We start from the raw sequence: 18,042 nt of genomic DNA on the forward strand, positions 1-18,042 counted from the left end.
TCGGAGAACAACTGAACAAACAGTGAATAACCGAAAACCTGATTTTAAGATCCTAATGCTTTAAATATATATAAACATATTTTCCTCTTCACAAACAAAATTGTTATCACTAACATATAATGAAAGATATGTGTATTGCTCAGACCTTATTATATGGAGAAAGTGATTCATTTTTTGTAAGCATGTGCAAACAGCTCTTTGTGGGAGCGGTAGAGTTGCTGTATTCTGTGGTGGTTGTGGATCAGAAGGTAGAGCAGGTCATCCACTAACTAGAAGGGTCATAGTTCGATTTCCAGCTCCTTCAGTGTGCATGTCGTGCGCAAGATACTGAACCCAAAATTGCCCTTGTATGTGATGTATGAATGATGCATAAAAGCGCTGCACATACAAGTACTGCATATATGTGTCATTCGCTGAATGTCGATAGGAGAAGAGATGGGCTAAATAAACACAGTCCATTATCATTACCATGCATTTGGACATCAGAGCTTCTGACCAGCCACAAGATCTTATTGAAGTATTTTTGAATGAGGGTGTCCAAACCTGGGGTGAAAGAAGGGACAATCTATAGGGGACGTTTAAATCACATCTGAGGTTGATGTCGAAATGTTCTTTTCTGGTAATATAGATGATTGTGGAGATGACACTGTGTTTTGAGGAGGATATGTGAGTCCAGCCTGTATTATCTAGAAGATACACTGTATGTTTGTGCTTTGTTTGTAACAGCGGGGACACAGTGACATTCAGACAAACTGTGCATCATCATTTATTTCTGTACAAAAGTCCCAAAGAAATTCAAAGAGTTTCATCACTTTACAAGCCTAAGCCACATATACAACACAACCACTTGATGTACAGTTAAAACAAGCCACTATACCATATGAGTCATATGCATGTATGCTATGAGTGTCTGGGATCAATCTTTTAAAAAGGAGCTATGTTTCTTACATATAGTGTACATAGAGGACAGTAATAACATTACAACTCAAAAGATGTCCCTTGTAAATTTGGATCAACTGTGTCTGTACAATAAATAAGTATAAAATATATCTCTTAGGTATCTGCGGATTTTTAAAAACACACGGAACATACAAAACACTAAATTACTGCAACAACCTCCGAAAAAAGACCAGCTATTTCGGCAATGGGAGGGGGATCTTTTTTCATGCCAGATCGGAACAAAGATTTCCATGTCACTTTGAAAGGGGAAATTGCACATTTAAAACTCCCTGATTTAACATTCATTAGATCATTTCATCTTTTTTGTTTATTGTCATATTGTTACGGGCCTCTTGCTGGTTTACACAGACAAATGGATCACAAACACTGAAAAAATAAACGTCACAATATCAAATGAGCGAGAGCTTGGAATGAAACAGAACAAGTCAACAACCACTGGTCTGGATGCAAAACAAGGAATGTTTGGAATTTTCTCTACTCTTTTCTCTCATTAAACAGATTCGACAAATAAAACCAAAGGGGTAAAACTACTCAACTTCTACATGTGTCACATGTCACAGACCTGCAGGGGAGGATGCTTCTCTGCAATGCACATTAAACATGTGTTTGATCAGATGGCTCCACTGCCATTTGCTCCCTCATATTCATTTAGCTTTGCATTTGCATCATAAACCGCCGAGCAACTATGGCTGACATTGTGGAGGTCCACTGAAGAATTGGTCGGTAGTTAGTCACACTATTTTACAACTAAGTATCAAACTAGTATCAACATCCAGGAGAAAAATGATCAAAGTAAAATGAATAATCGATTAATTCAGGTAACTGTGACACAGTAAACTGGCCAACCCAGTCTCCTATGAAGCACAACACACAAGCCTTTGTAATAGCAATATATTGACTTCCTGTGTTCAAATGCAGGAAGTCATGAAATAAACTATCCAGTTTGTTTGTTTACACGCGTGTGACGGCTGTCAAATAACCAGACCGGACTGAACTGCTTTTCTTGTGTTGAAAAGAAACCTCTTTAGCAGAGGGCTAAAGGTGAATATCTTTGCCCTGACCACTGAAAGACAGTAAGACCCTTGGGTATCTAAGCCATGCAAAGAGCCTCCCACTCCTCCACTCAGACTGAAAAACATACAAACAATCTGTTTGCAGTCCCCTTTGTTTTAGCTTTGCATTTCACATCATTTTGCAGGCCAACCACACTACTCATAGACACAGCACATAAGTTGGTATGGTTGTAGTACTACTGAAGTCCCTTGCATTGTGTGGTTGTTTGCTTGACTCTCCAATAAGAAATGTTTGTAACGTTTGTAATTGTTGTTTGTATAATACATAACTCCACTTGATTCAGAGGCTCTGGCTCTTGAGCTCTGTGACCCCTTGTGCCTCTGTGCCTGATTTTATTCCTTCAATACTCCATCCATGACCATGATCTTCCCCTTTAGTTAACAAAATAACTTTATACATAATCTTTGGTTTCCAAACATGTATATAGGAGAGCTTTCCAACTAAAACCACTGGAACCGAATATTTTGCAGATCAGTTGACTGTAACTTTGTGGGCGGTATGATGTTTTCTCCATCCTATCCATTATCTATATCCTATATCCTTTGAGGGTCGAGGGGGAGCTGGAGCCACTCCCAGCTGATATGTTTACTGTTAATACAAAATATTTGCATATAATTGTGAGAGCCTCTGCTTTCATTTGTAACAGAGTGCTACTGGTTGGAAAGCATACCCCAAACAGTTTTTACATCTCACTGGGGAACCACTCAGGAGGGCCTTTTTATATCCTCATGAAGTGGAGGGAGCTTGTGCATTACACTTGGCTGGAGTGGGGTGGCCAAGCATAATGCACGTAATGAAAAAACCAAGATATGCAGCCGCTTTGCAATGAATCAATACTTGGGCTTCCCTTCTAGGTGGTTAGTACACATAACATGCAGGCCCAGGTGCACCCCTGCAAACTCCTCCTGCGGGTTCAAATGGGAGCCCTGCTTTTTTTTTACCAGGTGCTCTGTTTGTTACTATCTGGTTGACCTGGTACCAGGCATCTGATCCGGAGGTATTTCAGGTGGGAAACAGTGAAAGGTGCAGATATCCCACCTGGCCTAGGAATGTTTCAGGCTAACCAGTTAGAGGATGTTGCTGAGCATTCAAAGTCATCCAAGTCATATCTAACAGCTAAGACCTTGACTCCTGTATTTCATCAAACATGGAATGGAAAACACCCACTGGTGGGAGAGGAACTGCTCTTAATGTTGGCTGGCACTGGGGCGGTGGAGACGTGAGGCACACTCTGCAAGCATCAGTGTCCTTCAAAGTGTTTGTCAAACTGTGTTTGAAACCTCCTCTTGCTCGGTTGCCTCAGTGATTGAATGACCAGATTTGTGGAGGTGAGAAATTTGGTCTGTCATTGTCTTTAATACCTCACACAACTAGTTTCATTATATGCGAATGTTCCCACAACGCAAAGTGTGTGAATAATTGCATTTGGTGTGAACGCACAATAGCAGTGACACCAAAAGGTATCGACTTACTGTGGACTTCAGAGTGCTAGGGTTAACCGATGTTAGAGGACCTTGGTTTCTATGCTAAAGCTCTACTAGATGATGCTTAATAAGAGTCAATGAAGGGTTTTGGCTTTTTCAGAGAGAACAAGTCAATTGAATCATTTTTAAAACAGGCCAATATAAGTGTCAAGACCAAACAGTTATAGTTAGCCTCACAAATCCTATGGTTACTCTAGTTGGCAAGCTAACATTGTGTTAACATTACAATGTTAGTGACACAATGACAGTGTAATTTCAGAAACAGAACCAAGCCCCTCATATCATATAATGTCTGCAAAGCAACAACCATGTTTCCTTAAACACCATTGGTTGTTCTGAGCCATTATTGCTACAGAGCTGAAGACGTCCAATATGGCTACCGCGGGGTGTGTTGTCACTTTGAAGCACTCTACTGATGGTGGGTGTCTTATGCAGATTCAGTTCATCATGAGCAGTGCTGGCTCTATTGGAAAGGTCTTCCCTTTTTCAACACACCTGGTCATATAATTTTTCTGACCTCCAAACATAAAGAAAAAACACCACTTGATCCAGGACCAAAAGCTTGGAGCAGCTGATTCCTCAGTGCTGGCAGTGTGCATGTGTGTGTGAATGTGTTGGTGCGTCTGTATGTTTTGGGGGATGTGTGTGTATCAGTATCTGGGGGCTACATAGTCTCTCTTGTCATGCCCCTCATAGTTTCATCTTGTGCACCACAGGGACAGGCAGGACCTGATGGATCTTGGCTCGGTCAGCATCCACCTCCAGATGGACCCAGTCAGGGTGGAAGGAGCCCTTGAACCCCACAAATGCCAACTTATCTGCAGAAAGGCAAAATGACATTAAAGTAAGAGAAACAAATCTGAGCGCCAGGTGGTTTTTCAGCCATTCCCTCCCTCACATTAACTTCTAAACAGCACAGGGGTATCATGTGGGGGGCTGCACTTCATATTATTACAAAACATACATCATACAGGCTGGTTACTGCGAAAAGGTTGCTAACCCTAACCCCCTAACCCTAACCCTAAGCTTTTCCTGTGGTTATACAGTTTACATTTTCTGCATGGAAACAACTCAAGTTACTTCGACTCTCCTGGTGTACTGACTGAAAAGAGAACCCTTCATGCTCCACTTGATCATATTTATCTCAGAAGCCCTTGCTACAGATGTAAGTGGCTACCTTTCAATTTGATGCTTTTGTCTGCTCCAAGTCGCTCCAGGACTTTAGTCCAGGATCCTCTGATAATCAGACGGCCCTTGGACGTCATGAGAACAATGGAGCTGGAGAAAGAGTGAGAGAGAGCACGTCTTCATGTTTAGCTGACAGTAGCTGCTTGTCTCTTTTGAGCTCCACATGTATACACTTCACTGTGTGATGAAAGTCATGGGAAATTACTTTCAGTGTAGCTGAACTGCAGAAGAGCAGTTTCTTACCCATCTCTCAGGCCACTGATGTAGTTGTCTATCTGTGCCGGGATGCCCTGCAGGATGGAGTTCCTGAAGCCTTTGCTCTCCACTACCTTCCCATCATGCCCGTCAATTACTGTCAGCTGCACCCCATCCTCTGCTTGGTACAATTTCTTACCATTCACCTGGGACAACAGAGTCAGCAAGTCACACAGAAGTAAAATCCCAAACTCAGCAGAACTGCCATTAAATCACACAGATCATATGCAACACAAAGTCCTTTATCAAATGGATGGATTGTGTAGTAAACGACTACTGTGAAACAACAACATATCCACAGGTGACATAGTTTTCAGGTGAGAGCTAGATGAGATCGAGTCAAAGACAAAGAAAGTGAAGTCATCTGACAGATCCCTTTATTTTCAGTTTTTAAGTTTGTGAGGTGGAAGTGAAGGACTTACCTTTCTCTCTCACTTTTATCAGTTTGTCTCACTGTTTCTTGGTTTGTTTACTCAAGCAAGTTTATAATTTACCTAAAGCTGTTCAGTAAACCATAACCAGTGGGACTGTATGAAACAAGACATACCTCAGTAAAGGCAAAGTCCTCCTTGATGTGGAAGAAGCGAGTGTTGTAGGACTCCAGTTTGACCTCTAAGAAGTGCTCTGGTGAGTGCTGGAAAAGAAATAAGCAAAGAGCAACAATTAACATACAGAGAGAATCCTGAAAGTTAGTTCTCACTCTCTTCAATTACAGAGCTAAATAAATGCTACAAGATAATCACAGCTTAGAATAAGATTATTTTTGTAATGATTGCTGTGAGGAAATTGAGGTTCAGCCGCAGGAGATTCAGTAACTGCATAAAACCAAGGGAAATATGATGTATTCAAATACAAATACAGCCAATAGACCATTAATTGCAGTGGTGCAGAGTGCATTTCTTAAAAACAGGGTATGTGCATAAAAATCCCAGAATCTGAGTTAAAGCACTTTGCTTTGCAAAATTAAAAAAATTAAACAGAAATAAAGAAAGAAAATTAATCAATCCAAGTATTCAATGTGACAATATTTGAAATATTTAGTTATTAACACAGACAGTATGTATCTAACGACAAAATAATGGAGAAACTGTACATTATGCCCACACAAGTGTATCCCCCACCTTGGAGGAAAAGTTAATATGTAACACACACATCCTCTTTCTCTGTCTTATCTGATTGTGTTAGAACATATCTTAAGAATTTAAAGATCACCTTTAAAATGATTATTTGCTTTTATTCATATATTCTGCTGAGATAAATGCAATAGTGGTGAATCATCTTAAAAAGCAGAAGGTTTTAAATTTGGTTCCTCCATGTAGCTACCAAAACAAATACATTGTCGACCTCTGTTTTAGAATCTGATGCACACACACAAATACACCACCACTTTGTCTCACCAGCCTGGCGTTAGGTATCTTTCTGGGCATGGGTACATCCACAACGGGCAGCTCAGCGTGTCTGGGGTAGGCCTGGGCCATGCAGTCGCTGGGTGGACTGCCTTTAGGGATGATGGCTGTGATCTTCACCCTCTCACAACCCTTGACCGAGCAGAAGGCAAACTGGTCCCTGTCGTTATGGGCCTTCACCTTCAGGAACAGCAGGCTGCAATCCACATAGTAAAACTTTATGCATCGCGCATTTCCTTCGATAACTGGCAACCATAGAAAATAAACTGACATTGTGAAACTCAAAATTATTTTTGCTAACATACAAAGTGACTGAAAATAGTACATAGAATCATTTATTTGGATTCTGAGGGTTTGGGTCTTTCAGAGGACCAGACATATTATTTTGATTTCCATCACAGCCTACTGACCCACTTCCTGCCCCCTATCACTGCACTCATGCGCTGAAGCAGTAATCAAGTGTGCCCACTTTCACTTTAACCCTGAATTCATTTAGATTACTGGGATAAACTGTTGCTTCTTTAAATTCCTGTCTGCTCATTTGACTTTTGTTTCTTGACCTGTTGTAGAACAGATATCATCAAATCGATGGAGGAATACTAAATCCTCATGTAATACAGTCGTAATGACGTCTTTCACAAGTTGGTCTGTAGTTGTGTTCATGTGTCTGACCCTGTGTCTTCCTCCCAGTAGTAATATCCTCTGGTCAGGTGGGAGTGGTTGATCTTCTCTCTCTGCGTCGTCCTCACAAACACGCCAGTCTTGCGGGTCTGTTTGGTCAGACGGTTGTGGATATCGGAGATGATGGTGAAGTTGGTGCTTTGTGGGTAGCAGAGGCCAACATTGATCCAGTCATTTCTGACACACACAAAAAAAGAATGATTTAATTTGACAGTCCGGTCCGAACGTAGCAGCACACATGAATATTCCTACCTTCATCTCATCAGGTCAAATATCTCTTGACTTGTGAAAAGAGCTGGACAAATGAGTTGATCATTTGATCAACAGTAAACAACTGATGTTTGTAACTTATAGAGAGAACAATAGAAAACACTGTGGTTTTAGTGTCTGCAGAATTGACAGCTTTTCATAGAATGGGTTTCAATTGTTGGCTGAACAAAGCAAGACATTTCACCATTGATCTAGTGAAAACAAGGTTAAATCACTACAGTAGCTCATACTTTTTAATTGTTAAACCTAACCTTGAGTTAAACCAAACACGATAAATCGAGTTAAAATACTCAAATATCCTGTATACTACAATTAATAGACCCGAAAACCGGTTAGTTGTAGCATGCATGCCTCTGTGACAATGGAAGGACTTTTAATTTATCAAGCTGAACAAATCAAGATTGAATGAGTCATTAAACTACAATCAGTTAGTATACCATTAAAACAGACAGCAGCTGTTTTCAAAAATAAACAAGTCACATTTCTGCAGAGAATCAATCTTACTTGCTGTATTCGTGCATGAACTGTAGATGGGGTCACTGGTGTATGCACCATCAATGGAAATATACTGTTTTGGCTCTACACTGTCCATGTCAGGGTGGACTCAGGCCGTAGGGAATTGCTGACGTGCTTGAAATGACGATCTTCCTTTATGCAGTTTAAATAGCTGAGGGCCACACTGTTTGAAAGGAGGAGCACCAAGTGAGGCTCTCACCCTGTGGTCAATCCTTGTAAATAACAGGAGTGAGAGGAATGAGCTGACGGCTTCCATCAGATTACTTTCCTCATCTGAGTGGCCTCAGGAGCTGCCCTGCCATTTACAGAAATCCTTTAAGGAGGGATCAGTGAGGAAAACAAAATGCATCTTGTCAGCTAACTTCCCCTGCCATCATCCACAACACTTTCTTATGTTTATGTGTTCTCTCCCTGTATTTTCTCTTTATAACTGGGGAGCAATTCACCCACTTCATCAAAGATTAACCGATATAGTAAACTTCAAACAAAGGGCTGTTCAGAGTTTGAGACACGCTTTCTGTATTGGAATTCTGGAAACAAGAGTTGCGCTCATGTTACACAGAAACTGGTGGAGTGTGTGAGTAAGCAGGGTTTGAACTTCTCTCTATGCCAGAACAGGGAGGCTGTGCCTCAGGAGAGTGGGTTGTCCTCTAACCAAAATGTTGCTGGTTAAATCCCAGTGTCCACAATTCCGCATGCAGAAGTGTCCTTGGGCGAGACACTGAACGTCAGATTACCCCTGATGGCTGTGCCACAGTGTGTGATGATAGGGAAAGTGCTGTGCATAGATGCAGTGTATGAATATGTGTGTGAATGATGAATGGAAAAATGTTCTGTAGCATGATTTAAATGGAAATGAAGTATGGAAAAGTGCTATATAAATACAGAGCATTTCACGAAATATGTATTATTCATACATGGTCAGACAAACTTGTCTCTTAATGTTATATCAATTCAGGCAATCTGACTTCATATTAAGATTTTCTGTCCTCGAATTTGGCAGATGTAAGACTGAGTGGAGGGCATAACAATTGTGCCATGGGTTGTGTTATAGGACTTGACATTATGTTACAGTAAATTATGATAAATGTTGGACTGAGCAGAAGTTAGCAATGATTGATTATAACACTTTCACCTTCCAGTGAGGGAAGTGGACGGTTGTGTGCAGGTCACCAGAGTTTAACCACTGACTGTGTCTGTGGTTTGTCTTGCAGACCACAATTGTTGATTTCACAATGCCTTGAGATAGCTCAGTGTGTGAGTGGGTTTACACTACTTCATCAAATTTCACACAGCTCCCTCTGGCATCACAAAATACTTGACACAACTTTGTTCCACACAAGCAGTAGCACTGCCACAATACCTGCAACCGAAGTTTGATGAGTAGAATTGGTGGAGTTCCCCTTTTACATGTCTCAGCATCCTTCAAAGAAGTAGCTCATATGATATCATCTGAGCACATCTAAACACGAGTAGTGCTTAGCTCTCTTCTAAATGATCCCTCTGAAAGGTGGGGTGAAAGGCCTGTCGCCATGGCCTCCTCCTGGCTACAATCCTAGAGCCTGTTTGATCTCTCTCCAAGAATTCGGTGCTTTGCATGTCTTTGTAGGCAGATGCGATTAATCATACAAACGGAATAAATGCCACATCTTTTTTTCCCTCAAAAACAGTTATGTTTTTGCTGTGCACACAAAAAGCAAGAGGAATGTGTTTCTTAAGAATGAAAAGTTCAGAGCTTGGTAAATAGTCAGTTAGATGATCGTAGAAGCGCTTCTGAAGCACTGCTGCTTCTTTAAGACTCCTAAAGAGACGAGGACTGGAGTGGTGTAAGAGAAACACTGTTTCATACAGCATGTGACATTTGTGAGGAACGCTACAGGAGTGAAACAGCAAAGAACCTGAACAAGAGACAGCAATCTGTCTAAATCTACCTAGAATCGTCCTCTATGCAAAGGTGCTTTATAAATAAAATTGCCATTTCCTCAACATCAGACCAAAATCCAGCGTCCACTGGAAAGAGGTCAAAGGTCAGCAGGAGATGGTAAATGGCTGGAGAAAGATGAGGGTGTTCACATCTGACAATGGCCCATGTTTGATCAGGGACAAAGTTTGCATTCAAATTTGTGTTCCATGACATTTGACACAGCTCTATTCATTTTGGGTGGCTGTGGCTGAGGGGTAGAGCGGTTAACCTCCAACCAGTTCAATCCCCAGTCTTCCCCATCTGCGTGCCGAAGTGTCCTTTGGCAAAATGCTGAACCCCAAATTGCCCCTCATAGAACAACAAAAGTGTATGAATGTGTGTGTGAATGGCAATACAAATACAAATTTACCAACCACTGAATGAGACACTGTTGTCTTCTACCCTCAACCTTCTTTTCCCTCTCTGGGTGTTTGCTTCAGTGCCTCTCCAATAACAGAGTGACAGATGAGGTGAGGGTAAAGTACAAGCTGTAAATCACATCATGGATGGTTGATGGAAATATATGAAGGCCAGGGGCTACTCTCTGTGTTCAAAGTACCAGACTTGTAAACAGGTCAATGCTGGTGTAGAACTAGCTGATTCAGAAAGGTGAACTGGTGTCTGGAGCAGCGTGAGCAGTACGTTAGCAGTGGTGCTGCAGCTTAAGTGTGTGTGTGAACACAGTTTTGGCAGCATGTTAAATAGAAGAAAGTAGACCTGAAGCTCAAAGATATGCTTTAAGCCACATTTATGAGCGTGCAGTTTAAAAGTAGTAAACGACCTGAGCAGACCTTGGACTGTATATAAAGATGGACAACATCACATCCCAGAAATGAAGCCAAAATATCTGGATTGCCTCCTGGTTGCTGGTTGTAGTTTCGGTCATAAACCTCGCCCTCCACATGTTAGCATAAGGCACTGAACTAAAAAGTCAAATTACACACTTTCATACACTTAAGGTATTTTTATTACCTTGATGTTGGTTGAAGTGCTGGTCATGTTTCTGATAAGTCTAGTTTTAATTAGTTATTGATGATAAAACATGAAACTGCCTTGTGATTGGTTGAGGGTGTGTATCACATGATTAACCTTCACTCAAAAAGTATTTGCATTTGTGCAGATTATTATCTTGTAGACAGCACACAAAAAAATGTGCAGCCCTGATCATAACATGTGTGCGGCTAAGATATTGATTGTGTGCCTATTACGTAATCAATATATTGTGGGCAATGATAATAATTATAATAAAAATACAACAATAATAAAAATGACCTACAAAATAATTACTATTTCACATCATCATTATCAAGATAATGCAAGTTTCCACATGTAATTATCTTAAATGTCAGGGCACTTTGTGTTTTTACCTGTAACTTACATGCTGTGGTATCTGGACTGATGATAATAGCACTGATCCAAACCTCATTTTTATATTCTGTAATCTATTTAAATTAATTTTAATATGAATTAAATCACAATTTGTCTCATAGGGCTTAGAGACAAATATGTGGCCATAAACCTTTTGAGAAGAAACTGGGGTAAGGACAGAGAGCTGTTCTCATTCCAAATATTCTGCTCAAATTTAAATGACTACGGGCAAGTATGCTGTAGTCATTTAAATTTGAGCTACAACACACCAGGAAGGAAAAGTCAATTTCCCCTATCAGTTGAAGCATTACATTGCTGATGACATTACATTGCTGAACTGGTTTGTGGTACTTTTGACAGGAATATGAGAATGTGGTTATTTTAGAAACCTCAGTGAAAGCATGATATTTGATATATTTTAATTTCGCTCCGTCAAAGATATTTAAAGTTCAGATTCCATATGTGATTTCTAATAGTGGTTGCCTTGTGTTCATCCTCTGTGTGGGTGTGTGCTTTAAGTATAAATGTAATGAGCCATTAGACTTACTCATTAAGTCATGTTGAATAAAATCCCTAAATAAATGGAATGTTTCTCCTCTGGTCTAACAGTAGGCTACTTGGGTGAAGGTGGTTGTTTGTCATGAGTGTGTGTTGTGTGCTGTCCCAGGTCTCATGTGTTCACTGACTTGTTGAAGTTGATGAGCCAGATGGTGACCTCAGCAGGTGCCGCCTGGTCCCAGTGTATAGTGTAGCCTTTGGCCAGTGTAATCACAGGCTGGAACTGCTGGTAGTGTTTTCTCTTCCCCAGGGCGCCCTCCAGCATCAGGGGCCGATCAGGATACTCATCCCTCACCATGTGCATGTTCAGGTTGGCAGGGTTACGTGTCTGCACATAGATCTGAAGAGAACACAAGCATTGAGTCGGACGGCTTGCTGTGAGCTAAGAATCCCTGTCGTACCTAGTTCATCCATTTAGCCGTTTAGACTTAATTCCCAAGGGAACTGAAAAATACAAAACATTGTTAAACGCTGGGTAACAATTAGAATGAGTGTTTAAGTTTGAAATTAAAGATATTCAATGCTGAGTTCACAGCACTGAGCACTGCTAAGTGGCGTCATTAGCACTGCAGGATCGTTCTTGTTTATTAAATAGACACAACAGGCGAGCACTCGAGGAGAGGACTACTGGAGGAAGTGACTAGTGGCTGCATTGTAATGTGGAAACACCAGAGAAGCCAGCGCCTTTGTGTGTGTGTCCACAAAACAGCAGTGGATGGTGGAGATGGTTGCATGCTCAGATCTCTAGCAGTTGTAGCATGTACAAGATATAATACACCCTGTGAGGTGCTAAAGAGAATCCCTGTGACTATGTAGGCTGCGGGGCCAGTGCTAGGTTTTTTTGGCTTCAGTAAAAGTAAGACAATATCAGAAATAGAAGTAAAACAACAGATAACATTGAGGTCACTTTTATACACTGACAGCAGCTCTTTATGAGTAAAATGTAATGACTGCTTGGCTTAGCTGAGTGCTTATACAACCACAATGTAATGTTTTATGTGAGACTGTCATTTTTAAAAGAGGAACACTAAAATCATAAGCAATAAAACAATATTGATATTGATATACAAACCAGTATTTGGATTGTGTTTCAGTCTTTGTGTTAAACTAGGCAAAAGATGTCCTGTGACACTCTGGTAGAAAATTTCCCAAAATAAATTTCATGCGCTGATTATCAGAAATAAGATATTTAAAAATATAATGAATGAATCTCCATATTTGCTCAAGAGCAGTTTTAGCATTGGTAATTTTTCCAACAACCAGAAATCAATGATATAATTATACAAGTTTTAAAGAAGTTTTAAAGAAAGTTTATCCACAGACTCAACCATCCACAATAGCCCAAGCTCATTTATACACCACTTATCAACACTTGAAATGCTAAGTTATGCATGATTGATTTCTCATTTCACACAGAACTCATACTATTCTGGACTTATTTGTGTTTTCACAGAACTTTGATTGGGAGTTTAAAATGCATGTAATCAACTAATGTCAAACAGGGTGTAACAGAAAGTGATTTGTGTTTGAGGAGGCTGAGTTGGACACCTGATTACCCACCTGTGCATAATGGCCGCTGCAGATCGCAGCCTTCCAGTCAGGCACGTCGATGCAGTCAGGGTGACGGAGCAGCCAATTGTCCTCTTTAACCAGGAAGGCTCCGGGATACTCGCTGACCGAGCCATCAATATCATGGAACACTGTTGTCTTGTCCCCGTCCATCTGCATCTTATTAAACCAGGGACCAGGTTCCCCAAAAAACACCCGAGACGTGATCTACAGTGGAGGGAAACGGAAGCTTCCAGTGACTATTTTGCGCACGTGTAGTTTTTCAAATATTCTATACTTCTCCAATTGTTTAAAATTGTTTTATTTTTTAAAGATAAAGTGAGCTTGATTTGGATTTCAGCTAGTACAGTTTACTGAACATGAGCTTCTCTGGTGGTAATAACAGTTCAGAATACTTTAATTTGAATTCAATTTTGTTTTATTTAAAATGTTACTTTTTGATGAAAAGAAATTCAGTGGCTAATTTGCAGTAATTTGTTGTGCATGCTGAATTCTTTTACACAGAAGCTCTTCTAAAGTTATTTACCAAAACAGAGCCTGTCTCACCAGAGGATGCAGTATCAACAAATCACCTCAAGGTCATTTGTTTCAGTCGATCTTGAGCTCTGAGAACATTTCTTTGCACATCACTGCTCAAAAATCCCTTTTACAGAGAATGGAGTCCAGTTGCCACATCCTATTCTAGCTGGCTTTTCCACTGTCAATTATTTTTTAAAATATTTTTAATATGAAACATAATAAATGGTGACTTACAGGTACGTGGTCAAAGGTGATGTCAGTGACATTATTGTTGGGGCAGCTCTGCCATGAATTGTTGAGCCTGAAGCCAAAGGCACTGGTGTGCCGTCCAGACAGAGCTGTGTATTTCCGAAATGTACAGTTCTGTACGTTGATGGGCCCGTCATAGATTTGCATTCCCCGGATAGGAAAATCACTGCAAGGAGAGACAGGTCCAACAAACACACACACACACACACACACACACACACACACACACACACACACACACACACACACACACACACACACACACACACACACACACACACACACACACACACACACACACACACACACACACACCATCAACTGAAAGAAGCAACCAGTCAATATCACTGGGCCAATCATCTTTTTAGATGAACAATGGATCAAATTATATACATTCATTTGATCCATTGTTAATCTAAAATGATTGACTAGTATAGTTTCAACTGTGACTATACCTCAGGGACCACAATAATTCCAGTAGGATAAAGCACTGTCAGGTTTGGACATACAATGTCAACATTCGGTCTGATGCATTCAAGGTCAGACAAAGTTTCAGTATCAACCCTGCACAGCGTGAGAGCACTTTATCAATGATGTGCCCGGCTTCATCTGGTTCCATCAAAGAATGTCAGTCTATAGATGAAGCATCCAAAGGGAAGCCCTTCATGTGGAGTTCTATTTCTCCCACACAATAAAAGAATCTCTAGTAATACTGCTGTTCCTTAGATTTGAAAAGTGGCTGTCAACGATGAACCGCAGCTTTTTCAGGCAACATCTTTCCATTTCCCATCCACATATGATATTTCATTAGTATTATAGCCGTTTATAATGTGCTTCAAACTCGCAAAACTAGCATATTCTAGCTAAACATGTCCCTAAGTGACATTATTCCATCTGAGCATGACTACCACTCCTTACTCCAACTTTTAAGCTTACAATGGTTGTGTGCTTGATATTGAAAATGTTCTGATTAGTATGGTTTTGTTGATTTGCAGTGTGTGCTTCAGTTAAAACTGGGCTGGGTTTGGCTGAAAAAGGAAAAATGAAAGGCATCATGGTTACATTCACAGACATATTCCACTGACTGTACTGAAATTAATTTGGAGTCTATATTAGTTTTATACATGATTTTGTCATGGTCGGGATCATTGTCACCTGCTGGTGGCTATACACAACAATTTACTGGTGAACCGTCTTTGGTCTCAGCCAGCCTGGACTCTACATGGCTTTATTCTCTGATATACTGCATATGACAATAAGATTTTTCCACTGGGTCACCAATAAACCATACCAGGATCACAGTGTCCTTGACAACATAGTCACTATACAGTTTAAAACTAGAATAGCACTCAGTACATAACCAAAGCCCAACAATCTCCATCTCTCAAATTGTCAAAAAATAATTCCTGATCAACCCCCTCTATTAATCCTACTCGATAAGTTGACGGGCTCTTCAATAGCCCACCCTTCCACCAAATTTCAATAAAATCGTTTCAGTAGTTTTTGTGTAATTAACAAACAGACTGCAATGAAAACATAACCTCCTTGGCAGAGGACTCCTCGACATCTTTTACATTACATTTTTTAGGGCAACTGGCTGAAAATACAATATCTGAAAAATGATCACTCCAAAAGATTCGATAGGTGACCAACATTATTTGAGCAGGGTTTGTAACTCCCTAATGTGGTTGCAGATTAGGCAGATGAGTGTTTGTGGGTAAAAACTTAAGCAAAGAGCTAAAAGAGGCAATGATCGCACTTACACGCCCCGTGGCAAGGTCCTGCCAGTTGGATCAGAGCCCCCAGGGCCCCAGACCTGGTTGTCAGGGAGGTGCATCCCACGGTTGTCACTTTCACCCACAAACAGTGAGTTCTTCACCTGCTGACGAGAGCCGTCATCATCTGGAAAAGTCCCTCCACTGCACACACAGAAGGGAGAGTTAGAGGCTGAAAGAAACCAGCAGCGGCACTCGTGATAGTAGATCTAAGAGAAGTATCATTATTGTAAACAAAGTTAAATTGCTTAATTGGTCTGATAGTGAGAAATCCCTTCATTATTATAGAGACACTATGATCAAGACATTGCCACTGTTCTTTACACGAAGGGCCACAGCAGACTGTATCTACTGAGGAGACACTGGTCATTTCACTCCTGAAGACGTTCTATGACTGTGGTGACAAAGCCATCTTCTTTGGTGCGGTCTGCTAGGATAGCAACATCTCATTTGCTGACAGGAAAAGACTGGAATGACTCATTAGAAGGCCTAGTTGGGAGAACCCTTGACCCAGAGGAGTTGGTGGGACAGACAATGAGAACTATCCTCTCTGATAGACAACCAGTCCCACACCCTGCAGGACCCCACCACAGCACCGGGCAGCTCCTTCAGTCAGAGACTGATCTACCCAAAGTGATTGAAGGCTTGGTATCACATGTCATTCCTTCCTGCAGCTGTTACACTTACAACCAGCTCTGCACCCAGTTGACCACACACACCAATTCTGCAACTGCACTATAAACTCAGGTTTATAGGTCATTTGACTGTGCAATACTAATTTCTATCTGTGCAATGCAATGGCTACTAAATGGCTACAGGGGCACTGTACATATTCTGCTCACACTGTATATATTGTGTTTATACTCTGCATGTTATTTCTATTTTACTTTTATATTTCCTTGTGTTAATATGGCATCTTTACCCTTTTATTACTTTCAATGATGTATGACTTCTCCGTTGTAGGACTATTAAAGTATAATCTTGCTATATTCAAGTGAACAAAAACTGGGATTGTGTTTCCATGTGGAGTAAATATGTGTTTCACACAAATGTAATCTGAGATATTAACCACAACAAAGTCTGTTAGTCCGACAGAACACAAACACATACTGAGAACAGGAAAACAGTCTAAACGAGTTAACAGAGGCTGAGGTGCCACAACAGTTATTACTGTGCTGCTGAGTTCATGAGGAGCAAAAATAAAAACATATAAAGAGGAGGAAGTAATGAGTCCATGGACCACAGAGCCAGTACTGTGGACGTGAATGAATTTTAAATGAAATTTACTTTGTGAGTGTGGATGTTTAGGGTTATGGTCTTATTACCTAACTTTCCATGGAAAATCAATTTATAAAGAAAGAGAGAGAGAGATGCGACGAGACAACAGATAACACAATAAATGAGCAAAAACAAATATAAGGAGACTGGTTTACCTTGCCAGAGTGAGGCCTATACCATTATCAGCAAATCTAAAAAGACAAAAGGAGAATATTAAAGCTGCAACAGTATTCGTCTGAGGCTCCTGAGAACACACAGACAGCCTGAGTCTGATGGAGATAAAAACGTTATTATTAGATAGGAATTCATTTCTTACTTTCTTCTGTGTCATCAAATGTAGATAAAAAAAAAAAGTGTACATTCAGCTGAAAGTTAACGAACATACACTCAGGGATCCCTTTATTAGGAACACAACACTAACACTGATACTTCCTCCCCTGTGCTCTGGATTCCACCTGATTTTTAGAACCTTTCCTCTGAGATTCTGCTCCATGATGACACGACCACACATCACATTCATGCTGCGGTCTCCTGTTCTACCACATCCCAAAGGTTCAACTGGGTTCACATCTGGTGACAGAGGAGGTCACTGAAGTTCACTGAACTCACTGTCATGTTCATGAAACCAGTTTGAGACTCTTACTTTGTGGCCTGGAGCATTATCCTGCTGGAAGTGTCCATTAGACGATGAAAGACTGTGGCTATAAAGATAAACTGTGACACTTAAATCCTGATTGATTGGTATTAAAACCCAAAGTGAGTCAAGACAGCATTTCCCACACCATTACTGTTGGTAGGGGAGTCTGGACACAATGCAGGTTGTCTGTATTGAATCATGCTGCTGTAGAACCATCCATCTCAAGCGGCTCTGACCGCTCTCATCCACACAGAACTGCAGCTCACTGGATTGCCGTGGATCAGTAGATTTA

The 18,042-nt window shown here is 40.7% G+C and overlaps 1 protein-coding gene across 1 annotated transcript in view; it reads right to left on the reverse strand.

The window, feature by feature from the left end:
- Positions 1–3,992: 3,992 nt before the first annotated feature.
- cemip (cell migration inducing hyaluronidase 1) overlaps positions 3,993–18,042 on the reverse strand; it is a 143,790-nt gene continuing 129,740 nt past the window's right edge. The window contains exons 19-29 of the mRNA XM_069526610.1: positions 17,269–17,304; positions 15,824–15,979; positions 14,046–14,226; positions 13,284–13,499; positions 11,852–12,063; positions 7,040–7,225; positions 6,359–6,563; positions 5,509–5,595; positions 4,950–5,107; positions 4,696–4,796; positions 3,993–4,336 (exon numbers count right to left, since the gene is read on the reverse strand). Coding sequence (XP_069382711.1) covers positions 4,209–4,336; positions 4,696–4,796; positions 4,950–5,107; positions 5,509–5,595; positions 6,359–6,563; positions 7,040–7,225; positions 11,852–12,063; positions 13,284–13,499; positions 14,046–14,226; positions 15,824–15,979; positions 17,269–17,304 — 1,666 coding nt within the window. The 3' untranslated portion in view covers positions 3,993–4,208. The remainder of the gene's footprint in view (positions 4,337–4,695; positions 4,797–4,949; positions 5,108–5,508; positions 5,596–6,358; positions 6,564–7,039; positions 7,226–11,851; positions 12,064–13,283; positions 13,500–14,045; positions 14,227–15,823; positions 15,980–17,268; positions 17,305–18,042) is intronic.

Source organism: Paralichthys olivaceus, chromosome 1 (genome assembly GCF_024713975.1).
Source record: "Paralichthys olivaceus isolate ysfri-2021 chromosome 1, ASM2471397v2, whole genome shotgun sequence".
NCBI lineage: Eukaryota > Metazoa > Chordata > Actinopteri > Pleuronectiformes > Paralichthyidae > Paralichthys > Paralichthys olivaceus.